At 39.2% G+C, this 23,024-nt stretch overlaps 1 protein-coding gene across 1 annotated transcript in view; it reads left to right on the forward strand.

Moving 5' to 3' along the window:
• Positions 1–23,024, forward strand: part of RUNX1T1 (RUNX1 translocation partner 1) — a 145,663-nt gene that overhangs the window by 64,185 nt on the left and 58,454 nt on the right. Inside the window, 2 exon segments of the mRNA XM_021089123.1 lie at positions 17,290–17,427; positions 19,552–19,793. Coding sequence (XP_020944782.1) covers positions 17,290–17,427; positions 19,552–19,793 — 380 coding nt within the window.

Consider the following 23,024-nt stretch of genomic DNA (forward strand, 5'->3'; position numbering starts at 1 on the left):
TCATTATCAGCATTTTTGTGCACTTGATATTTCTTAGGATAATTTTCAAAGAGTGGAATTGGTGTATTGAAGGATATGTATAATTTAGGGGCAGTTGATACATATTGACTAATTGTCCTATAGGAAAATTGGTATCATTTTACAAAATGATAAAAGTAAAAATACTACTTTATTATTTCAAAAATCTTTAGTCTGTTAGATGAAAAAGAATGTCTTTTTTTGGGGGGGTCATTTTAGGGCTGCACCTGCCGCATATAGAAGTTTCCAGGCTAGGGGTCAAATCAGAGCTGTAGCTGCCGGCCTACACAACAGCCACAGCAATACCAGATCCAAGCCTCGTCTGCGAGCTACACTACAGCTCACAGCAATGCCAGATCCTTAACCCATTGAGAAAGGCCAGGAATCGAACCCACGTTCTCATGGATACTAGTCAGGTTTGTTACCACTGAGCCATAATGGGAACTCCAGAATATCTTATTTTAATATAATAATAATAATAATAATAAACTAGTGAGGTTAAACCTTTTTTTCCATAGAATTATAGGTCAGTTATATTTCTCTTGCACATTTCCTATTCCTGTTGTTTTATTATCTATGTTATGTTGGGCATTTCAACTTTTAGTTATTGATTTGACTGAGCTATTTATATATTAAGTATATCAATTCATTGTTATCACAAAACAAGTATTTGTTCCCTGGGTGTTGCTTGTCTTTTACTTTATATATTTTTTCTGTACTCAAATTTATTAGTGAGTGCCACTATTGGTTCTGCCTTTCTTATAGGTTAGACTCTTTCCCAATCCTATGGTTAAAGTATGACCTATAAATTTTTTTGTTTTGTTTTTTTATTAAAGTTTTATTTTAATGTTAATTGTTTTTATTTTTTGGTCTTTTTAAGGCTGCACCTGTGGCTTGTAGAAGTTCCCAGGCCAGGAGTAAAATTGGAGCTGTAGGCCTATACCACAGTCACAGCAATGCCAGATCTCAGCCACATCTGTGACCTACACTGCAGCTCGCAGCAATGCCAGATCCTTAACCCACTGAGTGAGGCCAGGGATCAAACTGACATCCTTATGGATACTACTTGGGCTCTTAAACCGCTGAGCCACAACGGGAACTCCAAAAGTTTTTTGGTTTTTTTTTTGTCTTTTTTTGCCATTTCTTGGGCCGCTCCCATGGCATATGGAGGTTCCCAGGCTAGGGGTCTAATTGGAGCTGTAGCCACCAGCCTACGCCAGAGCTGCAGTAACTCGGGATCCACAACTCACGGCAATGCTGGATTCTTAACCCACTGAGCAAGGCCAGGGATCGAACCTGCAACCTCATGGTTCCTAGTCGGATTCGTTAACCACTGTGCCACAACGGGAACTCCGAGAGTTCCTTGAATTGCTTAATTGTTTTCTCATTAATATTAGAAGTCATCTTTATCACATGCTACATTTTTAGGTGTATATTTATTTCTGAGCTATATTTTTTTTTCTGCTTTTCAGTTTTTATTTTTCTGTATTGGCTAGTTCTATACTAGTAGCACATTGTTTAAATTTTAGTTTTCTGGTGCATTTTAACAAATGTTAGGCTAAATTTCCTCATCACATATCATTTTCAAAGTTTTCTTAGCTATATTAATTTCAGATTTACTTTAAAACATTTGTAAAATTCTGGAAAAATTTTCATTAGTATTTTAGTTGGGATTGCTTTACATCTAATGATTACAGTGTAAGTGGGGGTAAAATAGACAGCTTGATAATTTTTAAAAAAATGTCTTAGTATGACAAACTAAGGACTTACTGTGTAGAAGATTCTTGTTTAGATATTGGAGATACAGAGTTAAGAACACAAGAACCTTCATTTTTTTTTTTTTTTGCCCTAACTTATGTAATTGAAGAAAGACTTTTAAATAGATTATATATTATAGAAGATTATACGATTTTGTCAGGTTCATATTTAGAAATATTACTGTAGAAGCAAAGAGGAGAGAATTTGAGCAGAGAGGGACTAGAGGCAAAGAAAACCATTCAGAGGCTCTGTAGGTTCTGAACCCCAGGTCAGAGGTTCACTGAGAATGATTCCTGAAGGTATTTAGAAGTGGAATTGATAGATACTGGGAATGGATTGGGTGTGGAAGAAGGATGGTGCAGAGGGAGGAGTCTTAGGATGATAATGGCATTTTGGGTTTGGTTAGTTGGATTAAAACATAGGCGGAGCCAGATTTCCTAAGGAAGAAGTTAGATTTGGTTCTAAATACAGCTGTCAGTGGTATCTGGGTCGAGTCGTTAGGCAAGTAGTCTGGTTCCCAGGAGAGAGTCCCTCTCTGGAGATAGGGAGCTCTGGCTGGCCTGCCTCAGAGAGCAGTTGGGTTGAAGCCGGTTCAGAAGAGGAAGAGGTGAGGCCCAACTGGAAGAATGATTGTGCAGGAGAACAGGAGTAAGGAGTGGCTGGGAAGATCAAGGCTGCTGAGAGCTCAACTAAGGAAAAGATTGAAACCATATCCTTTGGATTAGCCACAGAAAAGTTTGTACCTATGCTGGGGTGGTTTGGGTTGAATGATGTTGGGGGAATTCCCCTTGAATTCCCAGAGGGGGTTAAGTATAAATGTGAGATTGGTTCTGCTTTCACCATTATTTTACTGTTTCTATTATTGAAGAAATTTTGAAATCCCGTTCAAGGAAAATAAGGAATCCAACTGCTTTGCTCTATTTCTATCTCCAAACTGTGTTTTTTCATTTGTTTGTTTTTTGTAATGGCATATGGAAGTTCCTGGGCCAGGGACTGGATCCGAGCTGCAGCTGAGACCTACACTGCACCTGCGGCAATGCCAGATCCTTTAACCCACTGCTGCTAGGTCGGGGATTGAACCTGCACCTCTGCAGCTACTCGAGCCCCTGTTGTTGGATTCTTAACCACAGCACCATGGTGGGAACTCCTCCAAACTGTGTTTTTAAATAGAAAATTATTTTATTTATCTGCCATTTACTTGTCCTAGGTTCTCAGTGAAGTGGTAAATTCTGGGACTGAGTTGATAAAATATTGGAGTGATATGCTCCCTGACATTAAGGAGGCATTGTCCTGTCTAATAATTGTTCTGTCATAAGTAGTGATATAAGAGTTTTTGCAAGCTCTGGAAAGAACAGCTAGATGGTACAATAGAGCTTATAACACAGGGAATGGCAGAGGGATCAGGTATACCTTTGAGTAAGTGAATTTGAGCTGAGATGGGTTTTCCAGGCTGAGCGAGTAGCCTTGAGGTGAGGTGAGATGTGAGGTAAGAGAGGAAGGTAAGTAGAGACCAAGGCTATCTACTGTTCTACTTCATTTAGAGGGGTTTGGGTTTTAGCCTAAGAGTGATGGTAAACCATAGAGTGGTAACTGGATCTTATCAGTAGAATATAAATTTCTTAATGGCAGTGATTTTTCCTTTGTTTTGATTATCTTCTCCCTGTTATAGGAAATAGTACCTGCACTTTTCTTTATAATAATTTTTATTTTGTAGATGGCTCAGTTATGCTTTTGTGTGTGTGTGTGTGTTTTTTTTTTTTTTTTTTTTTTTCCCCCCTTATGGCCAAACCCATAGCATAAGAAAGTTCCCAGGTTAGGGGTTGAATTGGAACTGTAGCTGCTGGCCTACATCACAGCCACAGCAATGTGGGATCCAAGCTGTATCTGCAGTCTGTACCACAGCTCAGGGCAACACTGAATCTTTAACCCACTGAGCAAGGCCAGGGATTGAACCCATGTCCTTGTGGATACTAGTAGGGTTTTTTTTTTTTTTTTTTTTTTTTTTTAACCTCTGAGCCACAATGGGAACTCCAGTCATGTTTGAATAGTGCTGTTATTTAGATGAGTAGATACATTTGTGTTTGACAAGATTATTGCATCTGTTGTACAGTAAACATTTCAGTGTGGGGTGAGGGGTTGTGAAGATTAGCTACTTAGAAGTCCCAGTGAGAGATGGTGGTGGTGATGGATATGAAGAAGAAGCACTTTTAGGAAGAAGAACAATTTGCTGAACGATGGTGTTGCAGGGACCCAAGTCACTGTGATCTTATTTTGTTACTAAACTCTCTGAATTTGACATAGACTTTTAAAACATCTCCTGAATCTCCCTCCTATTCGCCATCCTGAGGGCTGCTTCCACAACGAATGCTGTATCATTTCTTGCTTAGACTGTTGCCATCTAGTCCTTTCCTACCCTATTTATTCTCTGCTCAGTATATATCCATAATATCGAAATGAGTTTATCATTATAAAAACTTTCCAGTTGCCTAGAGTGTGAAGGCTACATTAACAGTATTGGTTGATTGTTTTTTAAGAGTACATCCAATTAAATTCAACAAATACTCTTGAGTTCCTACTGTTTGTTTGTTCTGATTTAGCCAGTGGTACATACTCTACACGCCTTCATAGTTTTCTGCCTAGGTTTACTTCCTCTTGTCAGAATGGTCATAACTGACTGCACTGGAGGTGGATGTCATCACTTTTCTGCAGCACCTCTGAGAGCTGGCTCTATGGCCTTTGTCATTGGCAAGTAAGGCAAATACCCGGTGGAGTAAAAATTTTCCATACTTTAGGATTGTTAAAGGTTCAGAACATTATTTTATTTTATTATTATTATTTTTTTTACCTTCTGGAATAATCTTCAGTTTGGCAGCTTACATTCAGTTCATGGGCCCTTGGTGATAGCTTTGTTTTTTTCTGCTCTTTACTCAAGCAGGAGTTACTTCTCTATATATTTAGGTGACAAGATTTTTTTTTACTAAGTGGTGGTGGTGTTTTGTTTTTTCCTTCTCTTTTTATGACCTGCGGCATAAGGAGGTCCCCAGTCTAGGAGTTGAATTGGAGCTGCAGCTACAGGCCTATGCCACAGCTACAGCAGCCACCATATCTGAGCCTCATCTTTGACCGTCACCACAGCTTGTGGCAATGCTGAATCCTTAATCTACTGAGCAAGGCCTGGGATCATCCTCCTGGATAATAATCAGTTTCTTAACCCTCTGAGCCAGAATGGGAACTTCTCTTACTAAGTATTTTTATCACAGTCATTCAGTGAACTTTGAGCTGGTTGCCTGTGCCAGGGGTTGCAGACTTGTCTTTCTTAAACAGGAAGTCCCTTTTTTCCAAAGGAAATCTTAAAACATATTAAGGTGACTCATGCTGGTTAAAGTGACAGTCCAGGCTGCTTCATACCCTCTTGGGGGCTTGCAAGAGCCACCTCCAGGAAGTGATTATTAGAAGTAGAGTCACTAGAGTAAAGGTGATAACACGTGGGAGAGAAGACATATCTAACATGGGAGAGAAGATATATCTAACGAAACTCATGCCTATAAGCAATGCCCGGAGTCTACCAGAATTCCTGTGACCAGCATTCCTTTCCATACTTTATGAAATTAATGATTGATTTTTCTAGCAAGAACTACCATTTGGGTCCTTGCTAATGTTTGTAGTGCTTTTTCTTGATGGCCTGCCTGAAGGTCATCTTTGTCAAGAAATGAGCAAATTGGTTTAGACTGTCCTCAGGCATCCATTGCATTTAAATGGGTGTGTGCTTTCAGCAAGTCTCCTGTCTGCTCACTTATCCCCCCCTGCCCCCGCCCAACCCTAGAGTTACTAATATGTCTCTGGCTGTTTTGTCAGAAACTAGTTTTGCTTTCTACTGTCTTCATTCATTCATCAACAAATCTTTATCAAGTGCCTACTATTTCAGGCACTTGGGCACAGCACTCCATGGAAGCTGGGATTCCCAAAACAAGTAGGAATTTCTATATTTGTGAAGCTGACACTGGTTGGGGGAAACAGTCAAAATAAGATAAATGTGTTAAGTACTAGCTACTTAAGTGCTATAGGGGAAGGGAAGGAAACTTCATTGTCCCTGTGCAGAGACGACCTAGAAAGTTTTGAGGTTATTTTTCTAGAAATTTGATACACTGGTATGGATTTACCTCCTTCTTTTGCTTGTCTTTTGCCTTAAACTCAAGTTCATGATCTTTGAAGGCATGATGTCCTGCTTCAAGCTGTCATCCCTCTTTCCAGACCAGCTGCTGCTAACCATCCTGTTCCAGGACTGAACCCTTGGCCTCGTTTTTATGAGCATAGTTACCTCAGTGTTTACTAATACCTGGACTGAGGGTGACTTATTTGGCTTCCTCAGAGCTCACTTCTCTTAGTCATTGGGTTTCAAACTTTTGTTTTTCCTGCCCCTGAAATACCTAATGAAATCATATGCAGAAGCTCAACCTCTAAAACAAGTGAAGAATCTGAATGGGAATGGGGTAGTTTAAGATGAAGCCAAAGGCACTTCTTCCCTCCATCCCACACTTTCAGGCTGCATGGTCACCTCCATGGACCCATTGTTTCGAATATAGCATTTCAGAGCCATTGTTTGTTTGCAGCGATGTCCTTTTGTTGTCACTCATCTTTCTAATATGGTAGCCATCTGTCACAGGTATGTCACCACAACTGTTGAGCTAGTGTGAGGAACTAAATTTTAAACAAATGGTCACATGTGGCTAGTATAATCGTAGTTTTGGAAGGTGTAGTTCTAGTATAATGCTAACTCTAGATTTAATATTTATTCACCGTGTCTTTCAGTTTTCCAGACCTTGTATAAAATAATATTTGTGGAGTTCTATCTTGGCTCAGCAGAAACAAATCTGACTAGTATCCTTCAGGATGCAGGTTTGATCCCTGACCTTGCTCAGTGAGTTAAGGATCTGGCCTTGCTGTGAGCTTGCGGTGATGACTGCTGGGCCTGGATCCCATGTTGATGTGGCTGTGGTGTAGGCCAGCAGCTGCAGCTCCTATTTAACCCTTAGCCTGGGAACCTCTGTACTGGATGGTAATGAACTCTGAGAAGGCCTGGAATAAGTTCTAGCTTGTAACTTCAGACAAACTATCCAACCTCTCTGGCCCTCAGTTTCTTTGTAGAAGATGGGCAAATTTGTAGTATCTTTTCACAGTGAGATTTTAAAATGAGATAAAGCATGCAGGGCATTTGGTGTAGGGCCTAACACCTGATTTTAGGTGACTTTTATCCTAAGTTTTCTTTTTTTTCCTCCTTGTAAAAAATGAAACATTTTCATTGCCCAACATTTAAATAAAATTAAAAAAATAAACTAAAAATAATCCTACCGTCCATTGACAAGCAACATAAAAAACTTGTGGAATGTGGAAAAATTGTTTTGAATGTACACATGTATAATGTATGACTACACTGATACTATTATTGTAAAAAAGGGAGTTTTTGGAGACTATGGGTCATGTGTATACATCACCTTACCAGTCCCTTTTTCTAATATAAAGCATTATAAAGTCCTGGGTCACTTTGCTATACAGCAGAAATTGACAGAACATTGTAAGGCAATATAATAAAAAAATAAAGATTATGAAGTTAAAAACTGGTGAAATCAATAATCCAATTCAAAGATTTATCTTTGGTGACAATGTTTTCAGAGTGTAGACATTCTTTTTTTTTTTTTTTTTTTTTTTTTTTTTTTTTGCTATTTCTTGGGCCGCTCCTGCGGCATATGGAGGTTCCCAGGCTAGGGGTCTAATCGGAGCTGTAGCCACTGACCTACGCCAGGGCCACAGCAACGCGGGATCCGAGCCGCGTCTGCAACCTACATCACAGCTCATGGCAACGCCAGATCGTTAACCCACTGAGCAAGGGCGGGGATCGAACCCGCAACCTCATGGTTCCTAGTTGGATTTGTTAACCACTGCGCCACGACGGGAATTCCCCAGAGTGTAGACATTCTTTTGAGGATTCTTTTAGGATGGAAAAAAGATGTAGATGGTTTTGGATTTCCCTCCTGGCTCAGTGGTTGATCCCTGGCCTCCCTCAGTGGGTTAAGTATTCGGTGTTGCCGTGAGCTGTGATGTAGTTTGCAGATGCCTGGGAACTTCACTATGCTTCGAGTACGACCCTAAAAAGCAAAAAAAAAAAAAAAAAAAAAAAAAAAGATGTATATGATTTTATCTTAAGTTAAATCACTCAAGTCTCTTGAAAGTGCCAGTGTCTCAAAGTTGGGACTAAGAGCTTGGGCTCCCCTCTTGGTGAGTGTCAAGTCAAAAGATAGAAGCAAACTGAAGAAGAAAGGGTTTATTACTTGCAGTAAGAAAGGAGAACACTGGGCATTTTTCCCAAAGCAATGTCTCCCTGAATAGCAAAATTGGGGAAGTTTTAAACTAAGGATACATGCATATTCATAAGGAGGCTTGAGCAGAGAATTCAGCATAGAATTGGGGCAGAGGTCGACAGAGTCCAAGCTTTAGTTAATTGAAGTCTGGAGGGTCAACTTCACCATTCCATCCTCCACCTGGGTGGGGGCCTTAATTCCTGCAGAAATAAAGCTGTGTTGTTATGTATATCCCTAGAGGAGGAACTAGGACTCTGCTTTATCTGGATACAATGATTTGACTACCCTTTTTTTTTTGTTTGTTTCTGCATTCCTTTGTTTCCTTAAGATCTTTAATTACTGGGACCTGTTCAAGGGCAAGCATTGTGGCTAGGCTTATATCACCAAGTGGCATAGAACAAAATGGCTTCTCTATGTCAAAAGCTGTATCTGGTTCTTTTCCTCTGAGGACACCTATCCTATCTGCCTACATTATGACATTATAGCAATGTATATTCACTTAAAATATTGAAATTATTGAGCATCTTCAATGTCTCGGGCACTGTACAAAGTGCTGAGGATTAAAAAAAAAAATATGTCATCATTTACCTTAAGTGAATTATGAGCTAGCAGGAGAAACTGACCTTGGTTCTAAATACAGTGTGATCAGTGCCAGAAGGGGGCTCTAGAGAGTGAAATAGTGAAATACGGGGGAGTCTGGGACAGCAATGGATAGAAAGTTTATTAGCAAGGGTTTCTGTTTGAAGTGACACCAGGGGAGTTTTAAAAGAATGATGGAGTTAAAGGCAGTGGTGGGGTGAAGAGTTAGGAAAAGGATGCAGTGCAAGGGAAGCTTGTGTGACCCAGGGGCATTTGGAGTGTCACAGTAGTTCAGGAAAGAGTTCACAGGTGTGGATAGAAGCTAGGTGAGTCACGGAGCTCTGTGCGCTATTAAGGCACATGGACTTTATGCTTAACACTGTAAAAGGTCTGGATGTGGGTTGGAGAATGTATCAGAGCTGAATAGGCCAGGGAGTCCATTCAGTGGGTTGTTGATTGGGCCAGGTGCAAGGTGTTGGATGATGAGTTTTTGAATTCAGGCTATTGAAATGAGTAGCACTCTCAAAATAGTGGTTCTAAAAGTTGGGAGGGATGCTAGGCACAAGTCATCCACATAATGGCCGTAGTCACAGCACAAATGAAGTCACCAAGGAAAAGGCATAGTCCAAGTTTGAAGAGGAACTCTGGGGGAAAATAGCAGTAGTTATCAAAGCGGTGGTGAAAGAAAGGTGAATCCTTAAAAGAGACTAAGAAAGGAGCAACCAGGAAGGCCTGAAAGAAATGAGAGTGTTCAAATGGTGGAATCTTGGGGACAGTATGCTTCAAGAATCAGGAAGGGGTGAGAACAGTGTCAGCGGTACAAAGATGTCAGATAAGGATAGATACAGATGTTTCTTGGATTCATAATGAAGAGACAATTGAGACGAGTTTCGATGAGAGGAGAATAAATTGATGCTGCATTCTAGGATTATTTTAATCAGGATTCCTTGATTTGGAGTGAAAAGTTTCAGAGAAAGGAGAGACAGACTGACTAGGATTGTTTGGAAGATCCAAATTGTAGGAATTTAGAGATCCTGTTGCCAGAACCTGGCCTTTGTCTGTGGGTGCCAAGTAGAGTTTTGGGCAAAGGAGAAAAAAAGTAGCTTTATTGCTTTGTTAGGCAAAGGAGGCCACAGCCAGCAAGTGTGTCCTCCTTTGGGAGAGAGGGGTTTTGTCATTTGGGAGTAGAAAATAAGGCCACAGAGAAGGATCAGGGTAGATGCAAGCTTTCACTCTTCTTTAGAGTTGGCGTTTAGTGGCCCTGGGACTGATAAAAAAAAAAAAAAGGTGGTCCTCCTTTCTAAAATGAGGAAGGCTCCGTAACATCTTTCATTTGTTAGATGAAGTGTTAGTTCTGTAGAACTCAACAGTATTATGTATATTCCTGGAGGAGAAACCAGGACCCTGGCCCAAGGCTGCCCTGTTGTTTCTTAACTGTTCCTCCCTGATCCCTGTATCCCTTCCCTTCCCTGATTAGCAACTGTGAGAACCTGCCCTTTGGAACTCAGGGAATGTCATGGAGGATTAAGCTTATTCCCTAAAAACTAGAAGTGGGGAGCCCCCCCAAGGCCCTTATCAGTTTCACTCCCAGCACCTAGAATCCAGTAGAATGGGAAACTTTTATGAAGTTCTAGTAAGGATAATCTCTTATCACTTGCTTCTGTCTATTAACGGCATTTTTTTTTTTTTTTTTTTTTTTTAACCTCCACCACAGATCTGCTTCCTAGACTTGGAGGGTGGTAGGCAGTTTGGTTTTTCACCTCTCAATGGGGATTGTTTTTCTTTCTTCATTTCCGAAGACTAAAACCTTGGGGGAGTGACTGAGATTGCCTGATAAGTGCTGCGCCTGGGCCAGCTGCTGGTTTCTTGGGGTACAAGGTCATAAAAGAACATGGTGGCTCCCAAGGTAGTTATGAGATTAGAGGGTGTGGCAGAGAAGGGAACTTTCTAGGTAGAGTCTTAAAGATGTCCGCTTCAAGTAAATGTAAGGTGGAAGGGGAAATGATGAAAGTCGGTGTAGATTACTCCTTCAAGAACCCGGACTGTGGGAGTTCCTGTTGTGGTACAGTGGAAATGAATCTTGACTAGGAATCATGAGGTTGTGGGTTCAATTCCTGACCTCATTCAGTGGGTAAAGAATCTAGGGTTGCCCTGAGCTATGGTGTAGGTCACAGACACAGCTGGGATCCTGGTGTAGGGCAGCAGATGCAGTTCTTTTTTTTTTGTCTTTTGCCATTTCTTGGGCTGTTCCCATGGCATATGGAGGTTCCCAGGCTAGGGGTCTAATCGGAGCTGTAGCTGCCTGCCTACGCCAGAGCCACAGCAACACAGGATCGGAGCCGCGTCTGCAACCTACACCACAGCTCACGGCAATGCCGGATCATTAACCCACTGAGCAAGGGCAGGGACCGAACCCACAACCTCATAGTTCCTAGTCGGATTCCTTAACCACTGCTGCGAATGTGAATGTTTTCATGATAACTAAACAGGGACAATTAATTGGACACTGGTAGGGTTACTTTGTAAAAAAATCATTGATGGAGATTTAGAAATGAGGCCTGAAAACAAGAGGTAGATGTTAATTTTAATGTTTATGGGGAAGTTTATGTGTAGTCATAGACATTTATGTGAACTGAGGAAGTCTGGTTATAATCATCAATATCAGAATAATTTTATTTGTGATCACTATCATAAGAGATATTTTCTCTTTGTGTTTGAGATGGTCATAAGCCATATCTCTAGAGAAAAACCAGGGAATATTAAGAGTTTGCAAAAGATCCTTGAGGTCATGTTGCTTAACAGTATAAATAAGAAAAGTAGACACCAAGAGTTCCCTTCATGGCTCAGTGGTTAGCGAACCCAACTAGAGTCCATGAGGATGTGGGTTCTATCCCTGGCCTCACTCAGTGGGTTAAGGATTTGGCGTTGCCCTGAGCTGTGGTGTAGATCACAGATGAGGCTTGGATCCTGCATTGCTCTGGCTGTGGTGTAGGCCAGCAGCTGTATCTCCCATTCAGCCCTTTGCCTGGGAACTTCCATATGCCGTGGGTGCGGCCCTAAAAAGCAAAAAAAAGAAAAAAAAGTAGATTCCAAAGAAGTGCAGATACTGATACAGTAGTACCTGTCAGAAGAAGGGCTATTTTCTCCTTGGGTCTCTGTTTAGAGAAGGAGGCAGTCTTTCCTAGACTTTTCTGCAGACTTCCCTTCATGGCCCATTGTCCAGAATTGCAGCACAACACTCATCTCTGAAACCTGCTGCTGATAAGGAAATGTCATACTTGATCAATGTAAAACAAGGGGGACCTGCCCCCGAGAACTGTGTGCCTGTACAAAATTAGGGCTCTCCAGCAAGATGTGGATAAGGGCTGTTGAGAAGAAAGTCAACAGTGCCGCCTGTGACATAGCTAAGCTAAAGAGCTTTTGTATCTATCTATTTTTTTTTTTTTGCTTTTGAGGGCCGCACCTGCAGCCTATGAAAGTTCCCAGGCTAGTGGTCTAATTAGAGCTGCAGCTGCCAGCCTTTGCCACAGCCACAGCAACACCAGATCTTAGCTGCATCTTCAACCTATGCCACTGATCATGGCAACACCAGATCCTTAACCCACTGAGTGAGGCCAGGAATCAAACCCCCATCCTCATGGATACTTGTTAGGTTATAACCCGCTGAGCCACAACAGGAACTCCCAAAAGAGCTTACATGTTATTCTGTGGTCAGTGGGACACTCCCAAACAGGGAATAGATAAAGTCAGATTTGTGTTTCAGAAATAACAATCTTCATATAGCCCCTGTGATAAGGCATGAGGGTCATTCTTAAACTTGCCTGAAACAGTTGAAAAAGTTGGTTGCACAGTTGAACTGAATTTCAGGTCTCCAGTATTTTCCCATATTGGCTGCATTTCATTCTCTTATTATATGCCGTTGATGATTCTGTATATGTCTTTTGCTATGAAATTGGGGTTGATAATTTTGAACTGAAAAGTGGGTTTGTAAAAGTTAGGAATGTGACTATCTTTCTTATGAGAACCATGATTTCCTAAGGAGGCATTTAAAAATAAATGCTATCAAGTTACTATTTTTTACTGTTTGGGGTATTTATTTAGGTTTAATCCATATACACATATACAGCTATTGTATAGGTGGGCTGTGATAAGTGCAAAGAGAGGCAGAGGAAGCCTGTTGTGGTTAGCATCTGGGGCATCTGGGGAAAGCTGTAAGAAGATGTTGGATAATGGGCATGAATACTGTACAAGATGGGCAGGTTATTCTACATAAAAGAAACAACAGCATGAAAAAGAAAGGCAGAACAGCCAAAAAGTAATGCCAAGGTGCCCCATGTAGATAGAGCATAGACTTGGGAAAGACATTGGAAATAAAGCCACAAATGGATCACGGAATGGAAGGCTGAAGAAAATGGAGGTCACACATGTGGGAGCCTGATATGAGAAGGCACTGTGCTAGGGTTCTGATGAGGTAGAGAATTGTATCCCCCTCCTTATGAAGGGCTGAGCCTCAGGGTTAACTAACTTGCCTGAGGTGTAATGGTGAAGAGAGAGTCTACATTTGTAATCAAGTCTGTCTCACCTTGGAAGTTCTGTTAGGCTAAATATCCTTCCCACTATATCATTACATCCAGCTTAAAATGTCAGCACTTGACTTTTTTTTCTCAGGCATGGCTGAAGAGATATGAGCCAGAATGAACATTATAGAGATGTTTATCTTGGACATGGGGTGGCGGCCTCGTGAAGGCCGGATGGCTGCTTTTCTAGTCTTCAGGCAGTTACCTGCAACATCTTGAACCCAGACCTTGGAGTCACTAAATGACTTACATAGTCAGAACCATATTTTCCAGAGAAATAAAAAAAAAAAAATCAAATTCTGTACCAGTTTTGTTCTGCTGTAACTGCCTTTCCATTATTGGTACCTGGGTTCCACTGGGGCTTAATCCTCTTTAGTGTATACCTTCTAGCTTCCTTAACTAACACTTATTCAATAAGACTAATTCTGCATGAACTACTGATTGACCAAGAAGTTCCTCAATCCATAACACCTTTGAGATAAAATATTTCTTCTATTATAATTGACGTGTTGAATTCTGATAGCAAAGATGTACCATTCATTATAGCAATACTGGACTCTTCCTTTTTACACCAGTCATCTCTAGAATAGTATGTAAACTAGGAGACTGTAGAATGCCTGTTCTTCTTACCTTAAAAACACATCTGGAACTGTTTGAACTAACTAAAACAAGTGCCATGGCATATTATGCCATACCTTCTCACATAAAACAAATAAACAAAAAAGGAAATGGAAAACATACTGCTTCTAGAAGGCCCTGACATTGAACTGGATATTGAAATGGTATCACTAACATATTTATACATGCCACATTTTCTTCCATGCCATCTTTAGTGCATATGTGTTGGATATTTGCCACATGAGTTGAAAGGTTACCACATAGGGAAGATCTTGTTTATAGGTGATGTGAATCATTAAGGTAGAAGTAAAGGCAGTTTTTGAAATTGTACATATCCTCTTGATATGATAGAGATTGTTTTTTCTTTTTTCTTAATCATTTTGTGTCAGTCTTTCAATAAATGTCAGTATTCCCCTACAGCAACTAAAAGTAGAAATTACATAATAAGAACAGTATAATTTTCATGAACTTAAAAATTACATAAGAAATATTGTAACTTAATATTGGTTTTACTATATCCTCTAATTTGAAATGGAGTGAAATGCTTCTTTGGTTAACTCAGCTCTTTTGCTGTTTGCTGTAAAAGTTTCAAGAATATATATTTCAAAATGTTTTTTTTTTTTTTTTTTTTAATAATCCAAAACAAATGCAGCAGAACTCGGCATACTTGAAACACATTTTCTGAATTTATCTTAAATCTCTCTACTCCAGAGGATTGTTTTGTGAGTATGACTTAGGCCTGGCTGGTTATTTCACCATCTATCTCAATCCTAGATTGATTGCACTGAACAGCACAGAATGAGTTACATATGGTCCCACTTTGTCTAAGTTTGTAGGACCTCTGGGTTGGAGCTCCATTTGATCAGAGTGAAGCTAACCATTGCAGAACTTTGACTAATGTCAAAAACTAAAGTATACATATACATATGGTTAGAATGTATATGTTCCTGTTAAATATGTACACATATACATACGGTTAGAATGTATATATTCCTGTTAGAGGTAGTAGTGTTTACTATTCATTGGCTTAGTGGTTATTGCTTCTAAAGTACATTTTAAGAATTAAAAAATGTTCACCTACCTTTTATAGTAATTATTGTTGTTATTAAATCTAGATAAAAAACATACTACATAAGTGGACTAAGATAGGTAATCAACAGGTGTTCAAATTAAAATTGTTCATATATCAAAAATCTTTCTAAAATTGGGCAGAGGAAGACAAATACAAACCTTATCTTTAAAGAGTTCAAAGAGGAAACCCACTGTCAGCTTTACAGTTTATTATTCCCTTTTTTCTGTGTGTGGACTATCTAAAAAAGAGTGAAGGAAAGTGGGTTTAAGATGTATTTTCAGGTTTATCTATTGCTCCAGAATTGAGTCAAGCTAAGTAAGGTAGGGATTGTCCCCCACAAGCCTCGGGGTTTAGTGGTAGACAAAGCTGTCCAGGGTAACTTTCTCCCTCTTCAGGCTCTTTTCTCACTGCTTTGGCCTTTTCCTTTTTTCTCATCTTTTCCTTCTCTTGCCTCATATGCTTATTTATTTATTTTTCTGCTATTCCCACTTCTCCTTCCCCCTCCTGCTCTTCTTTTCTCTGTCTGTGCAACCACGTGCTTCAAATCTGTGTATCTGGACTGCCTTCTCTAACAGTTCAGTGTGAGTGTTAGCAGAATGAAAACCAGATGGACCAGCAGTTCCCACTGTTATCTCCCAGCCGACTCTGGCAAGCCTCCCTCTATCCCTCCTTCCTTGGCATGACAGAAATATTTGCCTTTATTTAGGGAGACTTGTATTTGCGGCTGTACCTCTTTCCTCAGCTGTAACGTAAGTGGAAAGCTATTTATTCCCTTGTTGCTGAGGTTGGTTGAGGTGAGTAGACTGTGCAATGAATTTAACCATTGATGAAGCGGTTTTAAACCTGCCTTCTGTATTTTTCTAGAATAAGTTATTCATTGTTGCTGGTTATTAAATGCTCTGAAATAGCACTTTGTGAGCACATTTTTAACAATAAGATAAAGGTAGAGATGCTTTCCGTGTGTGTCTTCACCATCATTTCATGCAGGATACTTACTCACTGTAGGGAACAGTTATTGTTGTTCAGACAGCAATAGAAACCTGATACTACTCACTAGATCATATTTCAAGATGCTTTTTATTAGAATGAAGATTATTTTTCATTCTTTTATTACATCTTCACTAATATGGTATCAGTGGTGCAACTCAATTCTTATTGAAATTACTTTGAATAAAGGTGAGGTAGATTTGAAATTGTTGTAGCAGTAATTGGGGCTTTTTATTTTCTTTTAATAATTGACTTTAAGTAATTTTGAGGGTTTTTACTATGGTTATCGTAATGTCTAATAAAGACCTATTCTTTATTAACAGTCTATGTTTACTTTTAAAAAAACTCCAAATGGGAGATACCTGTGCCTAAGACTACAAGAGGCACCTTAAATGATTTTTTTTTTTTTTATACTGGAGATCTGTTTCTTTGAGGAGAGTAGATTGAGAAAGTTTAAATTCCAAGGGAGAATTATAGTTAGTATAAAACAGTCCTGAAGAGCAATGTTCCTTATTGGGTAATCAGGAAATTTCTCCCTGTCACACACTCTTGGAAAAATATCAGGAGGGTCTTTGGTTCTTTGTATTTCTCAATTTGGGAGTTTTTCATTCTTATTCTACCTGAGATTATTAATTGAAATATTGGTCTCTTGTTCTTAAAATGGTGACTCTAAGTAAAACGGCACAAGTTCTAAGTAAATAATAGCTTCACTTCATTGTGTGACATATGGCATTTATGTAGTAATGATTTTTCAAACAAGGCAGAAAAGATGGAAGTGAGAGGTTATGTTTGGGAGACATAGCCTGCTTCATCTGTTAGGCTAGAGAACTAAGCACAGAAAGGGGATGGCAGGTGTTACAAAAAGTCCTTGCAAAACCCCGGCTCCTAACAGTATCTCACCTGCATAATGGAGCTTCAGATTTGTGTTATTTCTGAGCTGTCTGAGGGCTTCATTACCATCCCACTTCCCTATCTATTTTTTTACTTCTTGCTAATGTTGGCTTCAGCTTCAAGTGAAGTTGTGCTGTTGCATATAACACTACCAAGGTAGCATCTGCCCAAGCCAGAAATAACAATAGGATGTAAAATTACCCAGTTAGAAATGAGGTCCTGCCATCTGTGTTACACCTTCTTAAGTGGGGTTGGATGATAAAGTCTTGATTTAAGCTTCGGTAGATAAGCCTATTTTATTGATAGAAGATGTGGGATTTCTTCTGTTACCTTGCTTGTAAAAAAAGAGGGCCTCCACTTTTAAAATTGAAGTGCTAAAAAACCCTGGGATGCTTAAGGAATAAAATAACATGATCATGGTGGCGTCCTCCAGATCGGACTGAGAAGCACTCCACAATGCCAGACTCACCTGTGGATGTGAAGACCCCGTCCAGGCTGACCCCTCCCACGATGCCACCTCCCCCGACAACTCAAGGAGCTCCCAGAACCAGTTCATTTACACCAACAACGTGTGAGTAGGCGTGTCTGCTTTTTCTGTTTCTGTTTGAAAGTTCAAATTAAATTTTTTTCCTACAAGTAAAAATTAAGGGAAAATAAGATCCAGAGTCAATGTATTATATAGAAATGAAGGCCCTTCCCCCAACCAAAATTTGTTTGTCAGTGATATTGAACACAGATGTATTATATCTTAGGTATAATCTGTATGACTGTCAGTGTTTGCCTGCCTTTTCATTATTGTTTCAGAGTCGTAGTCTGCTGTGATTTCAGCAAATGAAGAACACTGTCTTTGGTCTGTAACACATCATTACCATTATAACTTCTCCTCTGACTTAATATGGAGTTTCTTATTTTAGTTTGTTCATTTTGACTTGGAACATGTTAATACGCTATAATTATTTCTAAGTTACTTCTGATCTTCTAATACTACTTATGTTATTTACAAATAATGTGAAAATCTAACATGCTTAAGTTAAAAGGAGGATCGTTTTATGCAACAGAAAACTTTCTTATCTTGAACCTGTCAGACATTTATTAACCTTTACTCCATTTCAGCTTGACTCAAGACTTGTGTTCTGAATCAGTATTGCTTTTTGTGTCACCCAAGGAAAAGGACAGAATATTCTGACAGGATAGCAACTTCCCTTTCTTTCCAGTATATTCCAGTAGGGATAGCAGATAGCTTTGTTTTCAGCAATCTCAAAGTCCTGGTTAAAGTCTCATGAAAGATTTGTGGAACTAATAGATGGCATTGTTTGCAGATAATACTGTTTACAGACTATGTACCATGAAATCTTTATACAAGTGAAAAATAACTAACAGGCAAAAATAGATCCATGGGATTATAAGGGATTGGTAAAATACACATCCCAGGCTATTTATGCAGTGTCGCAGTGCCATTCAAAAGACCTTTCCAAATGTGTAAGGAGCAGGGAACTGCAGCAGGGCCAAGTTGTAACCCTGTCATCTTGCATTTGGTTTGTTGTTATCCAAAGTCTTAGGCCTATGCCTCCTGTGAAAGATCCTAGTGAGATGTTATGTCTTGACAGGTTACTTTGGTACTCATTTGGGACAAGAGAACATTTCATTTTCTTGAAACTTTTAAGAATAATAAGGTACTTAAAAAACATCTTCAAACCATTGTTGGACGTAGTTTATCAAAATTATATTTAAAAGACGGGTTTGAGGAAGTTCCCGTGTGGTACAGTGGTTTAAGGATCTGGCATTGCTGCAGCTGTGGTGCAGGTCGCAGCTGTTGCTTGAATTTGATCTCTGGCCCGGGGAAACTTCACATGCCGTGGTGCGGCCAAAAAAGAGGAGTAGGCTTGATAAAGTTCTAACGTGATAAAGTCAACATTTTCTTTGATGAAAAATGCAAATTTTTCGAGCCTGGTTCTTACAGATTATCAGTGTTCAAATAAATTTTATCAAATGAATTTACTGAATTACCACCAATCCACACTATTAGTTGGATTGATATGTCCCCTTTCGATTTCTAGAAAAAACTCCTTGATAATTATCATATTCGTTTTGGCTTCTTATATAAAATTTGAGTCTTCCCTAAAGAAGTGGTTAAGAAATATGAGAGGGAGAAAATAGCCTTCTAATTGGGTGGTATAAGGTTAAAACTTGAAAGTCCTATTCCTATAAACACAGCTGTCAGTTGTGTGTACAAAACATGATTAAAAATGTCCAGTGATAAATTTAGTCTCCACCAAATGTACACTTTCTCTAGGGGAGCCGTTTAGAAAGGAATAGTCCTTTTATATTGATGTAAGCCTGTGACAAAAGGCTGACATCCAAAATGCTGTTTGTTCTATGTTTGAAACATTTCAGGTGGCTGGCATATGTGCACGTGGGAGGCAGGGCTGTCCCTGAGTTACAGCCGACTCCCATTTATTATCAGCTTCTGTGCAGAATATCCTCCTGCAGCCTGAGGAATCCACCTACTTAGTTTTGGATGAGTCCACCTGAGCCTCTGGTGATCTGTGAAGTCAAAGCATTTTTATCAAAAAGGCCCAATGGTTTTTAAGTTACAAACTTCACCAGATTTGAAGGGAAAGGAACTTGGTTTTAATTTCCTTGTGCATGTTGTCTGTAAGTTTATTTTTTCTTTCTGATTTTGTGCCCTTGACAGTAACCAATGGCACGAGCCATTCGCCTACAGCCTTGAATGGCGCCCCCTCGCCGCCCAATGGCTTTAGCAATGGGCCCTCCTCTTCTTCTTCCTCTTCTCTGGCAAATCAACAGCTGCCCCCAGCCTGTGGCGCCAGGCAGCTCAGTAAGCTGAAACGGTTCCTCACTACCTTGCAGCAGTTTGGCAATGACATTTCACCAGAGATAGGAGAGCGAGTGCGCACCCTCGTACTAGGACTGGTGGTAAGCACACAAAATTGGCCCACTTGTCTGGGCTAAGGGAGAGCACGTGGGGGATTGACAATACAGACTCTGTTCTCACAGCCTTCTGTTCTAAGAGTTTCCACACCTGGAAATTGCATGCAAGTCTGATAATTCTGTAGAGGATTTTAATTCCACAGTATGTATTGAATGATTTCTTTTACTGTTTGGCTGATGAAAATAGGATTATCTGAATTTATTGTTTTTTTTTGGCCCATAAATGGGTGTGTGTATAAAATTTAGTAAGTATATCCTCCTGGCATAGCTAGTGCCTTTCAACAGTGACAGAATATTTTTAAAGCTATGTTAATGATTTGTTTAATCTAATTAGGTGCTTATTTTTAATTTAGTGCTTTGGGGGATTTCGATTATTGGCCTAGATAAGCAAGAATTTATAACAAGTAACATAAAAGTATGTTAGAAAAGTCTTTTATGGTTTCGTTTTTAAGGCCAATAACATTAAATTTTTTTGTATGATAAAATTTACCATTTTAACCATTTCTGAGTGTGCAGTTCAGTGGTAGTAATTCCATCCACATTGTTGTGTAACCATCACCACTATCCATTTCCAGAACTTTTTCATCACCCCAAACTGAAACTGACCTGTAAAACAATAATACCCCGATTTCTTCAGCCCCTAGTCCCTGGTAACCATTTTTTTTTCTTTTTCTTTCTTTTTTTTTTTTTTTTCACAATTTTTTGCTATAGGTAGAATGATATGAACCATTAGTTTGAGAACAGAAGTGTTGATTTTTGGCACATTAGACTACATTCTGTTTATTGTCAACTGGAAATTAGAATAATTAGAATGTATATCTTTTTTTTTTTTTTTTTTTTTTTTTGCATTCTCAATCACTTACATAGCCTGTGATTTTCTTTAAAAGAAAGATTTTCATTTAGGAGGGTGATTTCCCCCCCGCCCCCCCACATAGCAAACTGAGTCATAGAGAAGCTATGAGTCACATATTTAGGCCTTTCATCATCCAGGCTTACAGTGGAACTGAAATTCAGTTGGTGGGCAGCAGTTTCCTTTTTCTTGATATAGATTATTTATTTTCATTGCATAGACTTATCACATGGACGAAGCCATACCAGTTTTAGTTTTTTTTTTCCTTATTTTTTTTGTTTTTTCATGGTTGCACCCAAAGCATATGGAGGTTCCCAGGCTAGGGGTTGAATTGGAGCTTCAGCCGTTGGCCTCCACCACAGCCACAGCCACACCAGATCTGAGCTGAGTCTGCAACCTACACCACAGCTTAGGGCAATGCCGGGTCCTTAAGCCACTGATCGAGGCCAGGGATGGAACCCACCACCTCATGGTTCCTAGTTGGATTCGTTTCCGATGTGCCACAATGGGAACTCCCCATACCAGTTGTGTTTTGCAAAAGAAGTCCTAGAATTAATAGTCTCAGTGAGAGTCTAGTGCAGTAGACGTGCTTCAAATCAGAATATCTCACATTTGACAGAGATTTTGTAATTCAACTTTTAACCCTTCCCTTCCTTTCCTCTACATTTTAAGAACAAGAAGCTTTCGGGTTTCCCATAATTAATCCATCATCTTCACCTTGTGTTCCTCCAAGGTGTTCCAGGAAGGTGCTTTGGACAGAAGCATGTCAGCGTACTACAGTTACTTTTGTCAGTCACTCACCTTTCCCTTGTATTCGTTCTTGAATTTTGCATAAAGTCTTTTTGACACATAAATAAGTTACATAATAGAACCACAGAGTAAGTCCAAAACAGTAACTGTATCATGTGGCCAAAAAATATGTTGTTACTGGTAAAACAGTTTTTTTTTTTTTTTAAATCTGCTGTATAAATTTGATATGTTCTTTAACAGTGGTTTCTCTAACTTCAAATATAGAAAAATTTGGTAGCTTTAAATAGATTTTTTCCCCCCACATATCAAGTGGCATACTCTTGAGGGCAGTACTTTTTTAAAAGATATTCAAAAAACTTTATGGAGATAGTTGGAGAGGGCGCTAATTAATAGCACTAGTCATATGTTAGGCAGGCAGTGAACATTTATCAAATGATGAATTAATAGAAAATAAATTTTGTTTTGCACGTTTGAATGCAAGCTTTTCCACATCATTTTACTGATACGCATTTTGCATAGGGGAAACAGATTTACAGAAGAAAAACATGCTAGGTCACTTAATTGGTGGAGACAGGCCTATGATTGGAACTCAAGTAGTAAAATCAGAATGAGTCACTTTATGGTATTATTTAGATGGAAGTTAAGAAAGGTATTAGTAAGAACTGTTTTAATGTGTAAAATGCAACTGGTATGGCTTTAGAATATGAGCCCTAGAAACAAAATGAAAGATAAAAAAAAAAAACGGAGGCTCTGACCTTTATCGTTACAGACAGGAAGTTAGTGTTTATTCAGAATTTCATGGGAAGATGTTTTGAGTTTGGTGGGTATAAAAACTTAGAACTTGATGCCTCCATACTTTAGCATAAAAAGAAAAGGGAACTTATAAAAAAAAGTAGATGGAACAATGTTCTAAAGGTGTTTGGTCACAGATATCTCAGTTTTGTCAGGTGTGAGGCTAATCCAAGTGTTGAAAATTCACAGTGAAGTTTACAGTTGTGATTCTGCTTAGGGACTAAGGAAAATGAGCCAAAATATGGTTTATTGACTCAACACCTTAACAATATGTTGGTTTCCTCTTAAGCAGATGCTTTTATCAATGTACATTAACCACTTTAGGGTACAAACTCTAAGTTTTAAGGACTTGTTTTTATGGGGTAGGTTAGGAGTGAATTTGACTCATTTTGTGCAGTCTTTGGATTGAGCAATACATATTACCTCTAAATTAATGAAATATATTTGCTAACTGGGGAATTTTCTTCACTCTCTAAGATTCAGTGACTCAGGGAAGGTTTCAGTCTTTTCTTTGGCTTCATTAACACAGCACACTGCCCAAATGAGCTCTGGTAACTTTGCTCTGGTAAGCAAAGAATGCAAGATGGAAGGACAGGAGAAGAGAGGGGTATTTCCATCAGCAGGAACAGTGACATGACATGTGGGACAAGTCTGGAGATTTTAATACTTGCCTTTGGCTTTTAAATGATCTCTTGTGCTTTGAAATACATGAAATGTGTTTGTTTTCCATAGAGGTAGTTTCTTCGTAATCACAGAAGACTTCTCTAACAATTAAACGATGTCAAGATCCTTGCACATTATCCTCAAAGTATCAAATTAAATGT

The sequence above is a fragment of the Sus scrofa genome, chromosome 4, assembly GCF_000003025.6.
Source record: "Sus scrofa isolate TJ Tabasco breed Duroc chromosome 4, Sscrofa11.1, whole genome shotgun sequence".
Classification (NCBI taxonomy): Eukaryota; Metazoa; Chordata; class Mammalia; order Artiodactyla; family Suidae; genus Sus; species Sus scrofa.